Source organism: Ischnura elegans, chromosome 9, assembly GCF_921293095.1.
Source record: "Ischnura elegans chromosome 9, ioIscEleg1.1, whole genome shotgun sequence".
NCBI classification, from domain to species: Eukaryota; Metazoa; Arthropoda; class Insecta; order Odonata; family Coenagrionidae; genus Ischnura; species Ischnura elegans.
In genome coordinates this window covers 29,462,899-29,488,274 of record NC_060254.1, presented here as the reverse complement: position 1 = coordinate 29,488,274, position 25,376 = coordinate 29,462,899, and the positions used below count along the sequence as shown (strand labels likewise).

The 25,376-nt window shown below is 38.9% G+C and overlaps 1 protein-coding gene across 1 annotated transcript in view; it reads left to right on the top strand.

The window, feature by feature from the left end:
• LOC124165534 overlaps window positions 1-25,376 on the top strand; it is a 335,182-nt gene that overhangs the window by 267,936 nt on the left and 41,870 nt on the right. The window contains exons 5-10 of the mRNA XM_046542980.1: window positions 220-390; window positions 2,930-3,093; window positions 4,587-4,705; window positions 5,962-6,542; window positions 10,053-10,386; window positions 16,250-16,647. Of these exons, the coding sequence (XP_046398936.1) occupies window positions 220-390; window positions 2,930-3,093; window positions 4,587-4,705; window positions 5,962-6,542; window positions 10,053-10,386; window positions 16,250-16,647 (1,767 nt within the window). The remainder of the gene's footprint in view (window positions 1-219; window positions 391-2,929; window positions 3,094-4,586; window positions 4,706-5,961; window positions 6,543-10,052; window positions 10,387-16,249; window positions 16,648-25,376) is intronic.

Below are 25,376 nucleotides of genomic sequence, written 5' to 3'. Positions count from 1 at the left end.
TTTTGGGTGCCTTCCCTTTTCAATTGTAAAATGTTCATGCTTGAGACTCAGGCAAATGCTGTACCTCTCAGGCAACTTTCTCAACAATTAAAATGTATCCACGCCTTAATGAACGGTACCATTCAGTGGTGAAATGCTCTCCATAACCCACCAATATCTCTGTGTACTTGGATGAATTTGGCACGGTTATAATATTAATTCGCACGTCATATTTCGCAGGACGAGCAAATGGACGCGAGCGTGACGGAGACTTACATGGGCGAGTGGAAGAACGACCGGAGGAGCGGCTTCGGCATAAGCGAACGCTCCGATGGCCTCCGATACGAAGGAGAGTGGTTCAACAACAAGAAGTACGGCTACGGAGCGACAACCTTCAAGGATGGCTCCAAGGTACGTATACGCCCAGACTGTATTATCTATTATGGGGGCCGGCTTAAGGTCCGAGCAACTGGGGCGACTGCCCAGGCCAACGTAGCAACGGGGGCGACCAAACGCCCGAACAGCAAAAAAAAAATTGTTTTCCGATTTAAAAAATTGTATGTACAACTAACTTGCGTATATTTAGATGCGTTTGTCGTAAGTCTTAAACTTTCATAACCTAGCTAGTGTACATACTTTGACAAAAAATCAAAACACACTATTTTAAAGTTTTTTTTAATTTCCGGGGAAGGTTCCTGGGACCCCCGATAACCCCCCGATAAGGGAGCGACACAACAGTAGTTTTTCCTGATAATTATTTTGCCTCGAGTCGGCCCTGTTCTTTACTTAATCATGCTATCAACAACTCACTCACAAGAGGAGTATCCGAAATCCGGGTCTCAGAATTCAATCAAACTTTGGAGTGCTGTAATCCATCGGGCGCTTTCTTTAAATCAACCCTCATATAAGGGTATATAACCCATAATTAAAAAAACCACTTGAACTTTTACAGGGGAAATCTAATCCGTTCAGAACACGATATATGCTACTGTTTCCAGTGGTTACGGTGTTCGATTACCATGCCAAAGTCCCAAGAACGAGTCTCGTCCGAGACACTTATTTCCGTCATGTCTTTCTACTTTCCCTTTTTGCGAAGCCTACTTGTCCCAATTACTTCCATGATTTTCTTGGTTATGTAATCCCATATGTGGTTGCTTTGAGGACAGCACCCGATGGACAATAACACTGCAAATTTTTATTGAATTCTGAGACCTAGATTTCGGACACTCCCCTTGTAGGTGTTCGAAACCTAACATTAAAAACCCGATTACATTCCTTCCTTTTACGCGCATTTTGGCATTCACTTCACGCTTAGTGCTCGCTTTATCTAAAGGCTGTTTTACACGGGGCAAGGAATTATGCAGGTTATAACTGCATTAATTTCTAAAATGGCGTGGAATTTCGCGAATGCATGAACGAAATTAGCACAGGGGCTATTTTACCAACTCATGCCCACACATTCCCGCATGTGTTCTATCAATTCACCGCTTTACACGACGCAATTTTGACTGCGCGTCCGTACACACGTCAGATTGTGCAAGTACGTGCTCTGTATAAAAACGGCCTTAAACCTTCTGTCTACTCCATATCCTCTCTGGAAGTCTTCCATCCTCGCCCACCATGCCTAGTATTTCATCGTTATTTATCTTCTCTGATCACTTCACTTTATTCATTCTCTTCCACGCCCACATCTCGAACTTCTCCAGTCTTTTCTCGTCCTCAGTGCTCAGCGACCGTATTACCTTACCGTTAAGCACTGTGCTACTGATCAGACTTATCATTAGGTAGCCTTTGCTTTACACTTGTATACAACTATCCTCTCATCAGTTCTTTTTATCCACAAAATTCTCCTTTGTGAATATCATTCTCTACATGATATCCTTTTACTGGCGTTTTAAATTTATAAGGAATTCGACGATTGAAATAAAGCCATTCAATCGCACTTGGATATTAAAATATGCCTGTATGTGAACCTATAATAGTCCTGTAATTTAAGTAAATTTCCATCTAAAGGACTATAGTCGCCTTTTTCTGTTAAGAGGGTCCATTCATTTCTCTTTCTTATTTTTGCTTAGTTGCTACTATTAAAAAATGATGCCGTGTATTGTAGTATGTCAGAAAGTCTGGATATCATCACGTCATTGATTAAATGTTAGATATATATTTTTTAGTAAGTATTTGTCTTGGGTATTTTTACGTGCTTAAATTGTGGATATTTTACTTAAGGGAGTAAAATTTGGCATAACCCCGCTACATGCTCTCTTTTCTTCAATTCTTTTTTGTTCATTTTCGACCGCTTTGAACATTTAATGCGGTAATATTTTTTCCTCTTTGACTAAAATAATTAATTGCCTTATATTAAGATAATTCTGTGGGATCAGGTTTTTGTCGTACATATTATTTATAATCATGATGTTTGGAACTCAATTCATCATCATCATCATTAATCAACAATCCTAAGATTGGTTTGACGCAGCTCTCCATTTCTCCCTCCTATCCGCTAACCTTTTCATAGGGACGTATTTATTCTCTTTTACATCCTTTATAATCTGTCCTATGTAACTCATTCGGGACCATTCCTTGCCCTTTTTCCCTTCCACTTGTCCTTCAACGATAGTCTTCATCAGGCCATCATGCTTCAAAATGTGGCCAACTAAGTTGTCCAACTTAATTCAATAGAACTTATATTTTTATTTATTCTTCATTTCACAATTTCTTTACGTAAAAAGGCAAGAAATTTTGAATTCTATGCAAGCTCAACGCAATGGATACAATTATCACCATAACAGATCATGATTTTAGAGTGTTTCAAATTGATATCAATTGCCACCTTCACCGCACGCTTTTCTGTATTCATCGGTCCCAACTGAGGGCTCAGGCGCAGTTTTTTGAAGCACCATACCAATCTAGTGATAATGTATAAATACTAATGTATCTCTTCCGTCTGTAGGAGGAAGGCAAGTACAAGAACAACGTGCTCATAACGTCGCAGAAGAAGAAGCACCTCTTCCTCATACGATCGGCGAAGTTTCGGGAGCGGATAGACTCGGCTGTGAACGCCGCGCAGAGGGCGTCGAAAATCGCGCTTCAAAAGGCTGACATCGCCATTTCACGGTAAGAAGGAGATATGTATTTCTGGGAATTCCAAATGGGGCAGGGAGGTTCGAACCTGGGCCCCGATATTTTGAAATTGTTGAGTGATAGTTATCGGTCTCAAAAAATCCGTATCAAATCTAATAAAGATCAAAATTATGTCAGTGTTCAGAATTAATGGAGCCTAAAATTTGCCATTGCAGTCAAGTACAGAATTTCTAAAGGAGAAAAAAACTTATGTCCTCCAAACATTTCGATTTCATCTAATGCATGTTTTTACTCAATGGGGCTATAGACCCCATACCACACTTTGCCCACCCCTCAGGTCTGCTACAAAAATCAGTAAATATGAGTCGATAAGTTGCGATTGAAACAAACAAAAAAACATTATTATTCTCGTCTCCAAAACTGTGACAGATGTTCTTACTTCAATAATTTATGGAGATATAAGAATTTCTGCTCGCCCTTACATTGGGTAACTGATTCCCTAGTCCAATCTATTAACATAGTCTCAACTTCGGGTAAAGTGATTATGTTTGGTGATAATCTATTTATGATATCTTGTTGGTTCTTCCCATTACTTTTTGTATTTCGTGGCAGTTTACGTCAATCTCATATTCTACAATCGTGTGCCACTATGACATATTTTCTTGGTGTTCAGCCAAAAAACTGAAGAACAGATAAATTTTTCAAACAGAATACTTCATGCAACTTTTCTTTAACTCGGTTGCATAAATGAATGAGGTTTTCAAAGAAGAAAAAATTTCATCTATCATGATACATTTCCATTCAGTTTACAACTGTAAAATATACCTCGCATATTTTCCATTCCCGAGTGACTCAAATCAAAGACTCACTTAGAGGATATTGAAATCAAACAAGGTGTTTTTTCTTTCGATAGTGAATTTCTACATGCTGCAACCTGAGTACTTTTTTTAATGAATAACATTTTTTTAATGAAGTCAGTTGGTGCTGTATGTTTCTTATTATATGAAATGAATATCGATTTTGAAATAACAACATGAATTTTTTGTTATTGGGTGTCTTTACGGCGAAACTATGTGTATTTGCATCGCGAGTATTTTCCTCGAACAAGTAAAACTAGTCGGTTTTATTTTCTTAACAAAAATAATATAATAAGGTGACATTCTCTCTTTCACTGAAACTTTCATTTAAATCTTATTGAAACATTGTCCCATTTGGTGAATGAGCTGTTCAAGCACGAAAGAAATTCCATCTTGTCATCCTTTAACTCTTTTAACAATTTTTAAATGTTGCTGGAGAAGTTGTTTTTCTTAAATTATTTACGGACACCTTCTCTCTCAGAATAAAATAATTGCTGATAAATTATTGAGACTTTTCTTGCTAAGGGGAATTATTTCTTTCCGTCGCAAAACTCCAGATAATATTTTTGTTGCTGAGTTTCTTTACAGAGATATTAGGTGCCATTTGTTTTAATTGGCACCGAGAAAAGTAAAAACTGGTCAATTTTGTACATTCGCTTGTTCCATAAGGACGGCCACGGCGCGGGGCAAGGCGGAACTGGCGGACGTCGCGGCCGCACACGCCCACGAAGACTCAGAGATCGCGCGCCGGACGGCGAAAACGTTCGCACCGGATTTCCAGCAGCCAGGTGAGCATCGCCGGTCGTTTGTTTTCCTATTATCGACTGCATAAAATGTGATGTAGCCACTTGTACTTTACATAGTCTGTTAGAGAGGTCATAAATATAAATAGCAAAAAGAATAGGGCCAAGGATTGATCCATAGGGTACACCACAAGAAACCTTAATCATTTTTGATTTGCATTGTGTAGTATCCCATGATGGGACACTACAATACCCTCTGGTTTGCAAAACCTCAAAAACCCAGGTGATTAACTTCAAATAAGAGCATATCATGATGTACATACGGGAAATAAGCCTAGTTAACAACACTACTTAAATATCTTATCAGAGAAATTTCAATTAAATTAGAATCAGCCTAACCCACGGCACTTAGATACTTAAAGTGGTGTTTATTTGATATGAAACATCAATTGCACTCATGAATTTGTACGATACGTCTCAAATGCACCACTATACTTGAACACATCTCGTTATGGAGTAAATTTTGAAGCAATTGGATCGTACAGACCTCATTGACCCCCTGTAGACATTTCTGGAAACATCAAAAATGTGCCTAAAGTGGCCACAAAAAGCAAGCATCAACAGAGTGGAATTGGGTCTCCTCATTTGTTCGCCCTCTTAGGGAGAAAGCCCATTGTGCACCACGCAGCAGTTGAAGTTCGTTTGGACCCTCCAAATTGGACGACTCATATATATTTTGGGAGAGAAAATAAGCAAAATTCGATTTTAAAGATAGTGCATTCGGAGCAAAAACTATCGTCAGTAATCCATTTAGATTAACTTCCGAGTCTCAATATCCTAATTAGATGGAATGAGAAAAAAATATATTGTTGTGCGACTTCCCATGCATTAAATTCGAGCGCAAATCTAGAGTTTTTTCTCAAGGTGGCCAAATGCGCTACATTTTGGCTTCACTTGGGGAAGTAGTGTCATAATTCTGTCGTTAAGATTTAGGTGACGTTAACCCACCCAGTTTTCAAAGATCGTGGTATTTCAGATACCACGATAAAGATATAGCAATTGTTTTATTTTCACAGATTTTATTTCTAGACTGGCCTAGGTTTCGACAATATACACTGTAATTTTCAGTGTATAGTGTCGAAACCTAGGTCGGTTAAGAAATAAAACCTGTGGGAATAAAACATCTGTTTTATCTGTATCATGATATCGAGGCTCGATTTTCACAAGGTATGTTCTAAGACCTTAAACTCAGTATTTCATATACTTTTTCCATTGCATTCATCCTGCTGTTTTCCTTCCAGCTGGTCTCGACAGGATCCGGCCCAAATACAGGTATCAACAGGACACGTCGACGCAGCCGACAGCTTCACCCACTTCGCAGGCGTCCTCGGGGTCGCCGATGCAGCAAACCCCGAGTTCGATGCCCTCCTCACCCGCCGCCTCCCAATCCCAATCGCAATACAACGCGACGGCGCGGGGGAGCATATCGGCGGCGGATAACGAAGCCGCCATGCAGAACAAGATGGCGGCGGCACCGGGGTCCTCACAATACCAGCAACCCACGCAATACCAAAACACCCAGCAGTTGCAGCAGCAACAGCAGACGTACCAACAGCAGCAGTATCAACAACAGTCGCAGCAGGTGTACCAGCAACAGCAACAACAACAGCAGCAGCAGCAACAATACCAACAGCAGCTGGCGAATCAGCAGCAGCAGCAGATGATGGCCGCGGCGGCTCAGCAACAACAAGCCCAGGCGGCGAATCAGTCCTCGGCGTACATGAACCACAGTCAGCAGTCCATGACGGGTATGAGTCCACAGCAGACGGCTAACCTTTCTCATACGCAGTCGATACGATCATCACAGCAGCAAAACTACCAGGTAGGTGCCATACGTGGCCTTAGTGACCTTCGCTTTGATGTAATTGTTAAAAATGTCAATAAAAATGCTCTAATGCATTCCTAAAATCTTTTAAGAGCTATTATCAAAGAAAATGTTTAAATTGATGGTGCCTTTTGGATAAATTTGATATATAATAACAACTTTTTTGCCAGTGACTTTTAATTGTGGTTTTTTGTGTTAACTGCTATTTTCCTTTATTAAGGGTTTAAGGTTTTTTCTTACTACAAGCACACACATTAGTTTAAAAAGGCCAACGATGTGAATAACTTTTACATTGGGCATTTTATGGCCATATATTTTGCCTGCACAATTATTTCCTTCTTCGAACCTTAATCTGTTTTTTTTCAATAGTTCAACGACCTTTGGATGTAGACTGTAACGGCAAATAGAATTAATTACCAAGAGCAATGGACCATGGTATTAACTCACATATTCTTTTCTCAAGCAAGTGAGAAATTCATCGAATGATATCATTGTTAGGATCTGCTGTGCCTATTTAATTATTTTTAAATTTTTTTTTCCTTTTCTTGACCTTGTTTAATATACGATATAATATTTCCTGGAGTTTAGGTCAATTTTATAACAAGTTTTAGCCAACGTTTCGATTTATTTTTAAATCATCATCAGGGCTATGTAAGAAAAAAGTAATTAATTATTTAATTATTTTGGGAGAAGATGTGTAATTCAAAATTATATCGCGAAGCAAAATTAAAATTGATATGATATGGGATGTACTTTCTTAAGGGTGGTTTGCAAATTACCTCTGGCAAAAATCTTTTCAGGCATTACTGATGAGATTATGTAATGTTAGCATATATTACAAGAAATGTGTAATAAACGGTTACCTTGCTTCACTCTTGCAGCAAACGCATTGTGCATTATGCATAGAAGCAACGAGCCATTTTCCATAGTTACGTTAGTTTCACCAACGGCTTAAATGTCTCTGAATCAACTATTCGTTTTATAAATAATTTTGATGGGAATTATATGTACAAGTGGTCGACTGAGAGTTTAAATCTGCAATCGTCGAAAGACAAGTGGAGGGGAAAAATAGCAATGGAACATCTCTAATAACCAGGATGGCCTGAGAGCCCGTAATAACCTGTATCTAATAACTGAAGCTTCACTCTATATCTTCATTAGATATACTGACCAATTAATGTGGGGTATGAAAAAGAGGTCTAATTTCCATTCGACTATTCCTTCTCCGTCACATATTATTCAGTTGGATAGTGTGCTATCACCTCGATATTTTCAGGGTATATTAAGTAATAAAAATGTACCTACGATTACATAAAATTTCAGGGGAATACGATAGAAAATTAGCAGTAAAATTTGGTTTTGAACATGACGCATGCGTCAAACGACGTATACCGTACTTCTATCATGTTTAAAATGAGAAAGCAGGGGACACCAGGGAAGAGTGATTGAATTTGGAATTATATCGATTGGTTATCGTTACGGGCAGTTGATTCCGAATGGTTTTAAAATGAATGGAATTTTGAGTTTGAAATGTTCTATTCCGAAGACGACACGAGTGCAGGGGTGGATATCTGGGAGGATACCAGGGATGATGTCCCCTCACCAAATTTTATCAATTTTTTAAATTTTTAATAAATGACTAGTTTTTGTATCATTCAATGTCTAAAACTGTTCCATTTCAACTGTTTTTAATAATGAAAATGAAATTTTAGGCTTCAAAATGCGCAAAAAATACGTATTTTACTTTACATTTTTTATGTTCTGAATCTGCCCGTGCAGATGAGCCCTCGTTATGAAACGTCGCGAAACGTTTCACTGAAAATTTTCAAGCACAGCAAAATCCGATTGCATTTAAAACCACTCGTAATGACGCGACGGCCGCTGGTAATAACTGCTATGAGTGTCAATCACACTCTTCAGTCATGAAATGAACGAAGCATCCGATTTTCCAGTCATTTATTTAATACAAGAATGGAAACTCTTCTAGGAAGTCAGAGAAAATTGCGCAACAATCTGTAAAAATCATTTTAATACAAAATATAAGGGATAGTTTTTCTTCATTCTCTTACATATTGGTATATCTTGGACGTCTGATCACCCTAATCTGAAAAAAGAACGCTAAAAAATAATTTTATCAGCTTGAAATTCCCTATGCTTATTAAGTATACCCTTTTCAATATGTTCCGTACATCAAATTTGAAAATTTTACCTCAGTATTTTCTCAAATGTAATTTTATTACGTTTGATAAAAAAGTAAATGCCGACGAAGGAGAAATTTTTGGTGCCAGAAATGATTTAGATGCAACATGATGCAATTTTGACTGCGCCATCACACACGCGTCCGATTGTGCAAGCATGTGCCCCGTGTAAAACGGCCTTTGCATCTCGTATCCACGCATTCTAGCATACGTTCTCGCTATTCAACGTTTCAAACGACGAAATTTTGACTGCTCCTTCGTACATGCGTTTGATTGCGCAATGACGTATCATGCGTAAAACGCAGGGATGGCAATAGATACTAAACGAAAGTCGATACTGGTCAAATTTCAGTAGTTACGTTTCCGGGAGCGAAATGTAGAAACGATTCTAAATGGATTTGAATCCGGAGAGCTAAACTCAGGGTCGAAACGAAATCGGAGTCAAAACTACTTCGTGTCGAAACTAAACTAAAACTCTGGCACGAAACGAAACGCAGATAATGTGGGAGGGACCACGTGCTTCAACTTCGAACGGTTCCGCTTAGACCCACGCACCGAGTACGAAGCATGGTTGAATGGAGTAGAGGTTCGGCCTACCGCCAATAGATGGATGGGGCACTAATATTTTTACTGCTAACAGGAGATCGTTGAACGAAAACTGACCTTTCGATTTTTAAACTCAATGTTTTATCCTATCTACACGTATGTCACACGTAATGGGGTCGAAACTATTCCATCTTATCCCCATCCACTCAACTTCTGGGATCGAAACTTAACTATGAGCAGTGGAGTTTCGATTAGTTTAGTTTCGCTCCCGGGAATAAAGTTTCGTCCCGGGTCGAAACTAAACTGAATGGTGATTTTAACCCATTACAACTTAATGTTGCTTCTAAGCAACATCAAAAATTTATACATTTTACGCTGTATTCAGGAAAGATTTAAACTGCGTGTTCTTTGTGCTGTAAAGTTGAATGACGAAATATGTAGCTGTCACAAAAATTATGATTGAGGAGAAAATATTCACATTTTTATGATGAGAAGGCTTGAGATTTAATTTCTCCCAGAAACAGCTCTGGGTTATAGAGGGTTAATTCCGTGCGGAAACGAAACTAAACATAGGTCTAGTATTTTCGTTTCCCTCCGGGTCTAAACGAAACGTTTTCCTTTCGTTTAGCATGAAATCGCTGGTAAAACGGCCTTTAGGATATGTTCAATCTGTTGTCCATTCGTAGAAGGTTCTCGATGTGAACGTATGCCTTGAGACTGTCTAAATCATGTCTTATTCTTCTCCCAATCCACTTGCGGCCAGAATGCGGACATGATGAACGGCGGAGGCGGTGTGGTGGGTGCGACCAAAGACGACATGATGGACGGTCTGCAGGACAAGGGATCTGCGGCGGGTGCGGCGACGGCGCAGCGGAGCGCGTCCAATTTGACTAGGGGTTCCCGGGCGCGGCCGGACGCCGAGCCCCCTGGCTACAGCTTCCAGCAGGCGATGAGCGACCACTTCGACCACTACAAGAGGCCGCCCAGCCGGGACTCATCCGTGGACAGATACACGCGGGCTGCATCCAGGCTGGCCTCACGGACGCCCTCCGTGGACAATCCAGGAGCTGTCGCTGCCGCTGCGGCCGCCGCGCTAGGTGAGGCACAAAGTGGGATGGGGCCATACAATAATTAGTATTACCTTACATCTACATAATCACCTGAGAGCCACCTCTAGGGTGTTTGGCAGGGGGTGGTCAATCACCAGCATGCAGCGTATAAGAGGATATAAAATCGTACCTGGCTTAATTTGGTGGAAGTTCGATATATCCATAATGGAAGAACACGCATGGTATTTTCCACACTTTTTAATTCCAAAACTCAACAACCGCCAAGGTTTCAACACATTGTGCCCTATAGCTGATAACTCCAGGCTTGACTTTGTGAAACCTCTCCATATTGGAAATAAAACAATAAAACTTTGTAAGGTTCACTTGTGTATTTAAATAGGCACGACCTGGGTTTCGTACCGTAGTTACATCTTCAGGTGACTGATATTACATGCATCTTATATTAATACATAATTGAGAAAGTACATCTATATCTCAATACAGTATGGACATCTATCGGCTTCTACTCCTCCCCCTCCATTCTATGCTTAACCCCCACCCCCACTCACCCAATCCCTTCCGATAGATGTCCTTACTGTCGCACTCAATTATATATGAATATAAGATGCATGTAATATCAGTCCCCTGCAGATGTAACTACGTTACGAAACTCGGGTCGTGCCTTTTTAAATACAAAAGTGAAGCTTACAATTTTTTATTCTTTTATTTTCAATATGGAGAGGTTTCACACAGTCAATCCTGGAGTTATCAGTTATATGACACAAGTATTGAAACCTTGGTGGGTTGTTGAGTTTTGGGATTAAAAAGTGTGTAAATTACCATTTGTGTTCGTCAATCGTGTAAGAGGATTCCCACATTGCAGACATCCAAAGGCAAAATTTGCCCCCAACTTCCGAAGGCAATCTGCCTTTTAAGATAGGCAGGAAAAACATCTGTTAGAAATACTGGGGCACCGATTTTGAGAGGATCTCCTCCGACGATCTAACAGCCACACTGAAGAGAGTATTTATGGCAATGCAAGCCTTGTGGTGTAACGCCATTGGCAATAAACTCATAGACATAAAAGTGGAAATTTCCGCATGGGGCACTTCATTGAGGAATAATTGTAGGGAAGAGTTCGCCCTCACTCGGCTTTAGAATAGGCCATACCGCGCTCACATATGACCTCTTTACCAAAGAAAAACATGCCCCTCGCTGTGATAGCTGAGATTGCCGTCTCACTGTGAGACACGTTCTGTTAGAGTGCATAAAATACTCACTTGAATGCAGGAGACTAATTGACGACAAGGAAATACAAACCGTCCTGGGTAATATCGTAGATGCAATCAATGATGTAATCCTCTATAATATGAATGCGAGCTTAATCAAACTGTTGCAGTGTTAAACGGCAGGAGGCCCTTTTATTCTGACTGAGTTTTCATAAAAGAAATAAATTAGCTTCCTTTTATGTTGGGAACAATGGGCGGTGCAAATGATTCTGTGGTCAACGCACCCTTAAAAACGTATTTCTACTACTTCTAGAAATACTAGGAAGTTTCAGAAACATGCATTAAGGAGTTTATAACTTAGTAAGCTACACTATAGTCAACTAGCCTATTTCTAAGTCCGAAGGCTGCCGTTATAGTCTCTTATCGACCGGGGAAAAAACGACGTTCTAAATCCATGGTGTATCTTTCTTATTTTATTTATATTATCTGATCTACCGAAGTATGTTGGCTGTCTTAAGATATGGCTAATTTCGCTGGAAAATAAACTACTCTTGAATTAGCATCATAGATTTAGTTTAGTTTTCAGCCTCTGGTCTGAAAGTGATTGTCATCCGAGTTGTTCTAAGAGGTCAGAAACACTATCGAGACTACGATAACGACTTTTCATGTACCTGGCCGCTATTCTCTGTTTATTACCTTACCTGTTAGGCTATCTACCGTTTTATGTTTCATTAGATAAGGTATGGCTAACTTTGTCGGAAAATAAACTTCTCTTGAATTTACATCAAAGCCTTAATCTAGTCTTCAGTCTGAAGTCTGACAGTGACGTGTTCCTAGGAAGGCGATCGTCATTGATAATATAAATCGGTAGATGGCAGAAGGTAAAAAAGAATGCTTAATGAGGCGACTTGTCCTATTTTGGCGCCACGTCAGCGTTTAACAAATCGATGTAACCAACTTTTATAGAAGTGATTCTATACTTTTGTATTGTTCGCGATATTTTTAACCGAGAACGCATGGACGGAGCCAACGGATTATCAATTGGCCACTCGAGCGGCTATAAAGATGTGCGAACTTTGGAGACGCGCTTATCTTTCGATAATATCTGAGAGAGCAGTGACAAAATGGATTTTGCGGCACCATGGAAGTACTTAAGCTTACGGAAAAATGCGAATAGGCCAAAATAATGGTTACATTGACAAACAAAATCAATACATTAAAAAACCTTTGAAATTATGCGATATTTGCGCGTGTAAGTGTAATAGGAGCATAAAATTCGCCGAATGATTAAGCATTTTTGAGAGACCAGCGGCACCAGCCAGCGGAAGAACAAAGAGCGGGCAAAAATATTAAGTATGTGAAATTCAGGGCATCCATACGCGGCTGGTGGACGAAGAAAGGCTTGTAATGGACCAATAAAGGCTTTTTTGGACAGGGAACGCGGAGATTTATTCAAAAAAGCTCAAATATAGGCCATAAAATTTTACAATTTATTCAATATCTTCTATAAAATAGTTTTGCTGATAGGCTGAGGTATTGAGGTACTCATTTCAAGACCCTTGGTTTACTGCTCGTTGTTTTGAACTTCATAGAAGACAAAATCAATTTCAGTAAAGCAAATATTATCCGTTGGTATACAAACTACCATGATAGAGCAATGTACGCCTTATGAACGAGAAATTCCTCCTTAGAAAATAACTTACATTTTACGAACCATTGAAGTCTGAAAAGAGAGAGAAATAAATAGCAACTATGAAATTGAAAATCGGTGGAATAAGGCAAAGCAAAAATGCTTTTAATGCTCCATGGTAGTTTGGTGGGTCTCCCTTTCAGGAAGATTGGACACAGCCACCGTTCGAACATGACCATTTTTCAAACCCTTCCCAACGATATCAATCCGTGTCCTTTGGAGACGTCCGTCACAGCATGTGGTAACCCCTGCCAATATGACCTGTTTTAGTACATGTTTACTTGGTAATTCCAATCCTTAGGGGTAAAATAAATGCACTAATCATACCTCTCGCGGTAGAGCGATTAAATACGTCTTTTAATCGAGGTTCTATGATGAGAAATAAGGATTTTACGGAGAGTGATCTAATTCATGCCAATTGCCTACAGAGAATTGGCAACACCGAAATTTTGTGAAGGGAGGAGGGAAAGCGAAAGATTACTTTTACTCCTTCCACTCCACTTTTGAGCTTGTCCTCGTGTATCCGGAATTCTGATGACGAAGTTTCGCATAGTTGCTCGGCAGGGTGTGAGTTTTCACTGACCTACACTATGTTATATATTCTTCCACACCTGCATTAGTCCATGCGAGCCACCTCTACGGTGTTTGCCAAGAGGTGATCAATCACCAGTATGCAGCATGCAAGAGGATTCCCACATGCACACCACACGGTCATAAAAATGTTACGCATGCTAACAAATTATACTTCCACATTCATGCAAAGCAAAACTTGCCAACAACTCATGGAGGTGGAAATTAAAATGCCTATGAAACTACGAAGCTACGTATGTTCCTTTAGAATAAGAAAGTATTTGAAATTCCATTATTGGATTTCCCAATGATTGTATTAAAATTCTGGCAGGTACACTACAAATTCCATGATTTTTGGGCATACTACTGTAAATCATATCATTATTTCTTAAACAACAAAAACAGCACTTTGTTTTTCTTACAACTAGCGCTATAAACTTAAAATTTTCGGGTTTCTTATATTAAATCTTGTCAATTTAAGTTTTACTGTAGTAGAGTGTCATCACATGAAGAAAAAATGCCACCTATCTACGGCAATGATGTGTCCTCTTAATATGTATGGCACCGTCATGACATTTTTTGACCAATTTTTCCTCTGCGTTAAAAAAAACGAGGGAAACTCCACCAGCCGTAATGATGCGTCGCGGCTATCGTCGAGCAAATTTGTTGCTGGTATAACGGGAACTACGCAAGGGACCAACCACAGCCTCTCAACAAGAACGCTCCCTGTGGTGATTTACGGGATTTGATCCACGCCATGAACCACACACAGCTATACACACTCTATGCAGACTAGAATCCTTCACGAGGCTGTAGAGAAAACCATATTGAAGTCTCTAAGATATATTATCAAGCAAATTTTCTGTGACTGTCCACCAAGGACGAATACAGACCAGTCAAGTACACAAGCACGCAAAAACACACACTCACCCACTCAAAGGCCCCTAATTCTCGCAGAATCTTGATTCAGATAAGAGATAGAGTATGCGTCGAACTTGCTGTTTCAAATAGACTGACGAATGACCCTCTTCCCCTTTTTTATCAAAATTTATTTTTAGTTTATGTATCCTTGTAAAGGAGTAAAGAGGTGTATATGCCACAAGTCCTGACCGTGAGAGATGTTTGAGTCGTATTTATTGTAGAGCTTAGCACTCCATACAAAAACTTTTACCCTGGAGACCTATCTCTTGGGGGGTATTCCATACTCCCAGGACCCAGGTCCTGTGACCCCCCCCCCCCCCCCGCCCAAATTTTATGCAGAATCCGCCGCTGGCGCTGGGTCAGTTACGCATGGATTACACTGGGGGTTAAACAATTTCCTTATATATGAGACTTGTTTTTGAATCACACAAATTGCAATGAAAAAAAACTTGACGTGGTAAAAGAAAGAGACTGCAGTTTTAAAATTAGCATTCCTATTTTGCCCTAAAGAGGCCCACAAATTGAAGTCAACAGAAAATTTTCTAAAAATTGTTCCCAGGTGTTAATGAAACAGGCTTTTAGATCACTTTACCATCGCACGCACGCAACGTATATCTCTTTCAACATCAAAAGTGGTTCCCAGGCATTGGATGTCTACAACTTATTTCAGTTTTTATGGTTTCAAACTAAGGTAAAGTCATGGCATATCAGGTATTTAGATAAAGGGGTAGGGATATGGGAATGTAGGAATGCGGTTTTGGCAGGGACGGGCTTTAGGATGTGGGTGGCAAGGGGCCCATTTTGGTGTGAGGCCGGAAGGTGCCACTGGTTGCGTTCAGAGCTACATGAACAACGCCAACGGATAAAGTGTTTTTTATCAGCAGAGTTAACGTCAATGATGACGACTGTATGTTAACCAGAAAACAACACTGCTTCACTTCCGATCTCCTTATGCTACATGAAGGTGTTTTCTGTTTTTCTGATTTTATGAGACTTACCTCCATATTGTCGGAGGGCTCATGCCTAGTGAGTGGCCAAGGGCCCAGGCCCCTTGTCCATCCCTTTGATCTGAGTATTGTGGACTTTATGTTTGGTTTTACAGGTAGGTTTTAATCCCAAAGATGAGAAAAGAGTTCATTAGCGACGAGAGGCAGTGACTTAGCGAATTTATGAAGAGAACTTTTTTTAAACAGTACAGTAGGGGACTGATTATTAGACCTTTGCGAATGTTTTTTTTTGCTGATATTCCGGTTTCGGTGGCGACGGGTTAAAGTCCTCGCCTGGAAACAGGAGGTCGCGGATTCGAGTCCCGCCTCGGTAAATTGTCCTTATTCAGGGCATGGTTGTTTGTATACGTTAAACTGTAAAAATGTTAATAATCCCGATGTAAAAGGCCGTATAGAGATGTTTTCCGTGATATGGAAAATGGAAATAAATAAATAAAATAAATGAATAAACCACGGAACGCCGACTATCATTTCCTTTCCGAATGTGCCTGTAGGTGGCGTGGGGGGCATTGGAGCGGGGGCGCAGGCGACGCGGATGGCGCGGAACACGACGCCGACGCCGGCGGAGGCGGCGGGCTCGGGCCCCCGGAGGTCGTTGCTGGGCACGGCCGCCGAAGGCGTCAAGTCCGGCGCTGCGGCGGGCAACGGCGCGGTCATGATGGGTGTCGCGGCCGCCACCTCTCCCCTGCTGTTCGGCGCGTCGGGAGGGCAGGGTCAGGGGCAGCAAGCGGCGCAGCCCGCACCCCTTCCCCCGGGGTACCCGCCCTTCGAGGAGGTGCTGCTGAGGAAGCGGGGATTGGGACAGGACATCCTGCCCTCGCTGAGGCAACCCAACAGGACGGAGTCGTTGTACATCGGGCAACCCGTGAGCCCACGACCAGCCACGGTCAAGGTGAGTGCTCCATGTAGTCTAGGCATAAAATGTGACAAAAGGCCATTTCTAAAGTCTAACGAAGTTTCTAGAGACATTTTGGGAATAAATGTTATGATGACCCCGTTGAATTCGAATTATATTGTTGCCAAGTTGAATTTTGGATTTTAAGGCCCAAAAAGATGATGGCGGCCTACATGGCGACGAATTTTATCACTAAATCTGGAACTCGCCGTGAGCTAGAGTGAAGCGAATGCTGGCCCGCGGCAGGATAACCAAGCTCTCTCCGTGGATGATTGCCAAAGACAATCGAAAAGCTGGTTTCGGGGATATTTTTCCTTCTAATATTTATTGGCATTTGGATATTCAGGCTTCGGGCTTATTAATTTGAGGATCTACTTATCCGTCACTTAATGCCTCTACCAACCCCATGGATCTCAAGAAAGGATCGATTATACAATCAATTGATCAGGCAATAATATAATTGCCTTGAACGTTCTCGCTGTTCAACAGCGTCTCCAGTATTAAACCGTTTCGACTTATTTGGTCATTCTGAGTCACCTTGCCAATATCTAAATAACTATCATTTAAATGAACTGGTGTGCAATCATCATTATCAATAGGTTAAGCGTATCGAGTGTAAAAAATAACGAAGTGCAAATATTCACTTCGTGAGATGATTTACCGTACCTTTTTAGCAAATATTGTTTTTAGAAAAACGCTTCGACAGTTATCCAAAATTGTATTCCAATGCTCCATTTATATGTCGATGTTAATTTTCTTTTTCATTTCTGGAAGCAATGCTTTCAGAAATGAAATAGAAAATCTCGTGTCTCTTTTTTAAAACTCATGTAATTCTTATCAATTCTCTTAAAATAGTTGTCACTAACAATAGGCGCCATTCTGTTTTCAAGGAATTATTTTACCCATCAAGATTGGTAAATTTATTTAAAGATTCTATAATGCAAAACTATACCGCAGTCTTTTAACTCTTGCCTGAATTCATAATGATCTGGTAACCTTCTCTTAATGCTAAATTCATTGAAAATCATGTGAAAGAGACTTAGTTGCTGATTCAGCTCGAAATTCCTAGAGTTTGTTCAATGTATCCGTCATAAATCAAATTATAGGGAATGGAAATACGTTATCGATATCACTTTTTATATTTTCAAGACTTTCCCCAGTCTCTTTTTTATTATTACACCCTTAAAAATATTTTCTGGAGAATTCATAGAAGATTGATATGCGTGCTAAGCTTTCGCTGAGGAGTAATGGATCTGGAGTTTAATTGCGAAGTAATGGCTTCTTGGATCGAAAACTAAGTTTTTTGTCGGAAATAGAATTGATCATCTGGTTGTGAAGTTTTAGGAAAGTGACCGAATCGCAAAACTTTGAAAGATTTATTTGTGAAAATTGGTTATCGATCTTTTGATGGAGAATATAAATCTTATGGGGAGCCGATTGAATTGAAGGCCATTGGAGTAGAATCCCACAAAGTTTTCGAGAGGGAGTTGACATCTGAAGAGAGTTGGAATTTTTAAGGTATCCGTGGAGTTGAATGAGGGAAAATTAGTATTGAGTAACGCGGCATTAGGAATGATGGTAAACTTTCATCACAATTACATTAATATTTTCTTCTCTTTTTGAATTGGGATGCATGACCTGTGCTAAAGACCATCTTATCCATAGGCGGACTCGGGGGGCGCACGTGCCCCCACCCCCACCCCGACACTTAAAAATAGATAAGATTTTTAATACGGTTATCATTACGTTCGTTTTATTTTGTGTTTAATTTAATTTTAATTACTTTCATATCAAAATAGAATATTTTCTTCACTAATTTTTTGTTGTATTTTTTATTTTAATTGTTGTATTTTGTTTTTAGTTTCAAATATGAAAAGGCCTGTCAGATCCTTGTGCCCCCTCAGAAAAAATCCTGGATCCGCCTCTGATCTTATCTTATCTTTTATTATATATGGCACGATATGGTGGAAATTATTAATATAAGTTATGTGAAATATCGCAATATATGCACTGAATTTACTTAAGCACCACCCCTTTCATGGTTACAACCACATTCTCAACTGCATGAGTCCATGAGAATGTTATTGTAGTAACGAAATACGTCGTGATCAAATAAATTCAATGGAAATATTTGAATGTTTCATGTGACTACTATCTTATCATAAATGTTGGCTCATTAAATAAGTCTATTAATGATTATATTTTTACATACACGTTCATTCCCTCCAGCATCCTCAATGCACATTTGGTAGCAGATGCTATAACACCAGCCATTTGCCTTTTTACAGGGTGCAACAAAAATGTCTGGCACATATTGCAGGACACATTATTCACACATAGACGAGGGCATAATGCTGTGCGAACATGGGTCGAAAAACGCATTGCTTCCATGTTAAACTTCATTGCCTCCAATGCGGCAAACTCTTTCTCATAGAAGATTTTCAATATGCCCTTTGTAAGTATTGATACATGCATTAACTCGTCGCGACGACTTTTAGTAAATTTCGGATGCAGCTATTTATCCCTGGAATGTTGTTTAAGTTTTTGCATACTTCCGTACTTGGTGCACGGCGAATCTGAATATTTTGTACTGGGTTTTATGCATAATAACTTTGAAATTCCCTCACAAATAAAATTCCAGCGGGTTTAGACGATGGAGAGCGCGGATGCCTGGAAATTATTCCAATTCTGCATATCCAGCTTCGCACAATCTGATTCTGAGACGCCGGGAGACAACATCAACCTTAAATTAGGGAAGTATTCCATCGTGGTACATGTCGTATCGCTCAGCTAAAGGCTCATCTTCTAGCAGAACAAGGAGGAAATTTTCTATGAACTTATTTAGTCTGAATGTAAGAATTGGGTGCCTGCCTTGGAGACGATTAGGTGTAGCAGGAAAGCAAATAATTTCCATAACCATGCTAGTATTACATCATTTGTTCGTCAATGTATCAGGAATGTGCCCTGAAATTTTTACCTTACATTTTTCTTACATCCTGTACGGTAGGTACTAAAAAATTTAGTTTTGGGTTGGTACGGTAATTTGACTACGGCCAAAGATTCTTGTAAATATTAACCGAATTTTGATGCAAGTTAATCATCATTCCTAATGCCGAGTCTAAGCACTTTATTGTTCGAGAAGATTGAGCGAAGATCCTATACATATTCGTTCGGCAAAGTATCTCCGGCAATGACTGCATGTTTGCCACGTATTCAATATGTAGCTCAACTAGTGCGAAGCTGCACCTTTCATTCACTCTGTCATCCGATGAACACACTTCACCAATTGCAGCGTCTTTAGCTCTGCTCTGCCTCAATTTTTTTTCGTGTAAGTTTTCCAAAAATAATTTTTAAAAATCGTATCTCCCACATTTTTTAATCTACCTGTCTATTTTACTCATTACTACTGCAATACTATGTCTCGGTATATATCTACCTGCCGAAAAGAGGTTATAAAAGGTTCACCCACGAGCTCACGAGCATCTGAAGAAATATTTATTTATCCAGCGATAAGTGAATTCATCTATCATGAAAGACCTTTAAAAGGCCATCGAAGCCATATTCTGTCTCCTAAAGGACAATTTCGTCAATGGAAATAATTACAGGTACGCCATTTATAATTTACCTACGTTCCTCCGAATAACCCCTACGTAAGCAATTAGCATTTCTTTATTTTTATGCTCAACTTTTAATGAGTTCGTGATTTTTAATATCAAAGAAAATAAAAATATAAAAAATCCTTACTAAAAATCTGTATTAAATGCATTAAATATTTATTAATCCGATCTGAAACAACGAAAAATGATAAATAATGGTATGGTCTTTGTAAGGTGGAAACTAATAGCGACCAAAACGAAAAAACATATCTCATTATTAAATTTTTTTAAAGATAATTACTTCAAATTTTTGGATTCTTGAAAAGTTCTTGGCATTTAGTCTAGGGTAAGTCAGTTGCATAAAGACAGGAATCAATCCTAATGTGTGGTTTATATTCTCTTTTGGGCAGTTATGAAGAAGTGTCTATTCCTAACGAAAAACATTTTAGCCTAAAAATACTGGCTTCATGTATTCTATTTTAAATTAAAGAATCACGTTTAGAAGAAAGCATTCTCAGGGTTTATTTTATAAAAGTTAACTACCTTTCATTTTTTCTGTCTCATATTTCACTTGATAGTGCATTTTATACTGCTTCAGGAAAAAGCGTGTTTTTTAAATATTTTTAATGTATTTTTATTTTCTGCTCTTTGGTGGTGAATCGTGTAATCGATTAAACAGCAGCTGTTAAAGAAATTGATACCAAAAATATTTTATCCTACGCTATCCATTGAGAATATTTTAAACTATTTTCCATGAGGAAAAGTAGCGAATTAATCAGAGTCAAATGGAACAAATTTTCAAATATCTTATCATTGAATAATATATTGTCATCAGAAGTTAGTAAGTATGCAACATTTCATTCCAATCCAACAATTTAAATTGGGTTAAATATCAATTAGAGATTCCATTAATAAAAAAGAAGACGAAGCAGAAAAAGCGTGTAACAAGGATAAAGGAAATTGGGTACATTTTACCCTTATTGACGTTTTTTGCTGCTCTCCATGAAATTGCCTATAACCTTTGAATGATAGCAAAGTGAAAAGTTGCAGTCTTTTTGCCTTCTCTTTTTTTGTTTATGCATTGATTTCAATTAGCAAGGTATATTAACTTGGTATGTTTGAAGTTTAAGATTTCCTTAAGTTCATATTCATTTCTGTCATGCTATTTCTTCTTCATCCTAGTTTGATAATTAATTAAAGAAAGTGATAATTTGTTATTTTAGCCGTTTTTAGTTGGATTATTTTGCCAATTATTATTCTTATTATGCTTCTTAGCTTTACATCCTCATGGATTTGGCGAATAGGAGAGCTGAATATATTTCGTACAGTTACGCTTCCATCTAATTATTCTTTGTCATCTCATGAAACACTCTCATCGAATTACTCTCGGGGAAAGTGACAGTCTGGTTCCAGAAAGAGAATGGCTATTTTTTATTTGGCATTCGTATAAAAAACAATTCCGTCTTTTATGGCCAGGCGACTGAGATTGAGGTACAGCAGATAAAATAAATCGTCTCCTGTAATCTGGCCAAATGCGCCAATTTTTTCTCGAACTCTGGGGATACTATTATTAGTCTTTGGTGTTTGAAATGAGATTTTCTTTAAACATAATTAATCCGTAGATTCTTCAAGATTGGTTCTAGCTATTGGACTTGGAACATTTGAATGTGGAGGACGGCAATTTAGATTTTTCAATGTCCCTTCATGTGTTCATGTTATCTCATACCGCCCTCCTATTTCTGAATCCTTGAAAAAATCCATCTGTTTTAGAAATCTGAATATTTTTAAGGGCTCGTCTCGAGAACACACCGAGAAAAATAAAAACGAATGGAACTGGAAGCGTTTCTCTGAGCCCAAGGACAAGAGAAATTCAATATTTTTAGAACAGAGTCGAAATGTTCTTCCAATTTTTTTTCACTAAAGAAAGATTTTACAGGCGTCAATCAATGAATATTATTAACTTAATTTGCAATTGTAAACATCGTATGATCTTACGTGAGGTACACAAATGTGATTTTCTCCTCAAACAACATGCAAATATACAGCATGGGCTTTCAGCGTGATCAGTGGTTCTTATGAGCGGATAAATATTTAAGAAAAATGGAAATACTGAGAGTAATAAAAGTATGTACTTAGAATTAAAGAGTAGGCACATACATTAAATAGCCGAGGAATGGTCAATATATACTGTTTTATCAATGGATCATGCGGTATAGACATCGTTCTGATATAGTAATGCATGTTTCAGCGTAAATACCACCCAATTTTGACAAAAATCGTATATTGCCTTTGGTAAAGTACAATTATGTAAATAATCATGGCATATTTTTGTGGTAATTCCCGGTATTAATCACTGGAAACTGCTTTTCTACACTTTTACTCAAAGTTTCTCCTTGCATTGACGTACTTTTCTAATGTTTTGGAAAGGGCAAGTTTCTTGTGATTCTCTCTTGAGCTCTAATAAATGTCAATCTACTAACTATCTTTATCAGCATTTCCTCGCAATTAATCAGAGTCCATATACATGGAAGGTCAAAAGAAATATATTAATTACATCGAAATTAAATTATTACTTGAGGTTACTGCAGGAGAGCTTCGCTGGAGCAAAATTACCCACTAGTTTTTCCAGTAAACTTTGAAATCGACTTGATTACTTATGTAATCATAAGTACTCCTATATATAATTAGAATAATAAGTTTTGATAAACGAAAGACAAAGAGGGGTGAGTAATGAGAGCTCGAAATGTGTAAGAACTTATATTCGTATATTATTTCTATTGGTCATGTAAATACGCTTACTGCTGGTTGGAGTTTCAATGTAAATTAAACGATGGACAGTAATTAGAGTTTTATTTTACCTTTTTAAAGTATTTTACTTTGTGTTTGCGATTGCAGGGCTATGTGTGCTATAATCGGCATATGCATTCAAAGGTTAAACAATAAAAACAAAAAGGCTATGTTGAACAAGTACCCGAGCTATTATCTCTTTGCTTCATTCGATAGATATGGTATTCGTTGCAGCTGTTGCCTTCATTAAGACGTTTAAGTGTCACAAAAAAGTAGTAAGGAGAAATATTTCTTTTCTAAATTACGATTCTAGCCCTCATATATATTTGGAACGTTATAAAATAAGTTTTAATGAGTGGAATGAAATACGCCGAAGTGCAATGATCCCAAAGCTACCACAAATATTCCTTCACCTGCCTGTGCCATGTTTGCGATTAAGTGAACGAATGATGGGATACGTGATCTCGGCCAGGTACCTTGTAACCTGATCTTGACCATTTATTCGAGAGATTCGGACCAAAAATATGAGAAAATGAACTCAGCTACTCGACCCTCATATCTTAGGACAACTATTTGTTGCGACAGGTACGGAAAAGGGAGTATTTCGAAATTTAAGCGTTGTTATTCAAGATTTAGGCCCTGAAGAAATAATGTGAGGCAACTCTCGCTCTCCTCAGCCACGAGAATGTTACACAAGTGTGTGTGCAATGGGGAGATTACGTGCTGTTGGGTATTCCAATGGTTTTGAAGAGTGCTTGGCAAACCAAAGAACTTCGGTTGGAAAACAAGTTCCTTGCGTATCCTCCTCCATTCCGATTACAGGTCCACTTTTAGCATTCGGTTGTTGTCTTAACTGCGCCCTTCTTAAAAAAAATTCCATGCCGGAAAACATGGGACCCCTTTTTTTCATCCCTGGCATTCGTCCAGGGTCGGTACACTCGGACGAGCTCCAGCTAAATAAATGAGATGCCCATGCTTTCCGTGCGGAATGATATGTATTCCAGTAAACTTTGACGCGCCATTTAATTCATTTTTTTAAGCGCTCGAACTCTCTTGAAACGAGTCATAGACGCCGCGCGCCGCTTGGTCGTAGAAAGGAAGGTCTGGTCCAACCCAATTTTTTCTCTTGCCTTGGAGAGCAAAAGAAATTTTTCTTTAGCAAAAAAAATCGTTTCCGCAACATCTCATCGAAATACATGTTCTTTCTATGAAGCAGAATGAATTTTCGAAAAATATAGGAAATAATAGGAAAAACATCACTGGGGATATCACCTAGACTTCGATGAATGGGACTGCAAGAATCTTTTCACAAATTTTTTCCATCTACAACATTGAAAGGAAAAAAAATTGATAAGATATCTTTCTTTAAAAAGACTAACATCGCTCTGATATTGACCCAAAGACATGGAGATTATTATTTTGAGAGCGCTACCGATGTTCATCGTTCTATTGCACAAAAATTGTGGGTGCTAAATATAGTCTGTTTGTTGTGGATAGAAAAAACTGCTTCTTCATTCAACTACTTTACATGATTCCCAACAAGCAGAGGGTGAGTATTTCCTCCGAACAAACACTAAACTGCATTCAAGTGCTGCTACAATGACAAGTGCACACATGTGGCAGGGGTGAGATCTCGCTTAGTATACACCATTAATTCTGCTTCGACTATATTTACTCCCAGATCTACATGCATTGCAAACTAATGGAATGCCACAAAATCTTTCTGAATGTCGACCTGTTAGTACTGCTGGTCGCATTATTTGGCAACATTAAGTGATGATAGAGTAAGCATTTATACTGTTTAACGTAGTACCTCGATCTAAATTGTCGTGAATTATTTCGCGGTATTTTATCGTACTCAGAAAGAATGAATTTTTTAACCTCCCTGTTTCTTTTTATTATTAAGAGCTATTTCACAAAACCTCCTCCTGACGCAGTATGATCTACTTATAAACGCGTTTAATTAACCTTAATGAAATCCTGTGATGCCGATTCTTTTTATCTTTTCCTCTGATCTATTCTTGGATACTGTACTCGCGGGCATATGCTGCTGCAAAGTCATTTGCATGCGTTGATTTAGGGTTGGAGATGGTTGAAATGCGAAAGCTGTCCCCATAGGCGTACGAAAATTTCGGAGAAAAAGAAAAATCATAAAATGCGAGCAGTCTTTCTGCCTGCTTGTGGCCGATGTATAAATAAGACTTATTTTGGCAGTTGGCAATGCGAGGACCGAGGTCACGGCTTGTCTGTTACCGAAAAGAAGGCCAGTGAAGGGGGAAAGAAGGTTTTAAAGTGTAAACAAACTGGCGGGGTACGTGTTGGAGGTTAGAATTTGGTTGGGGT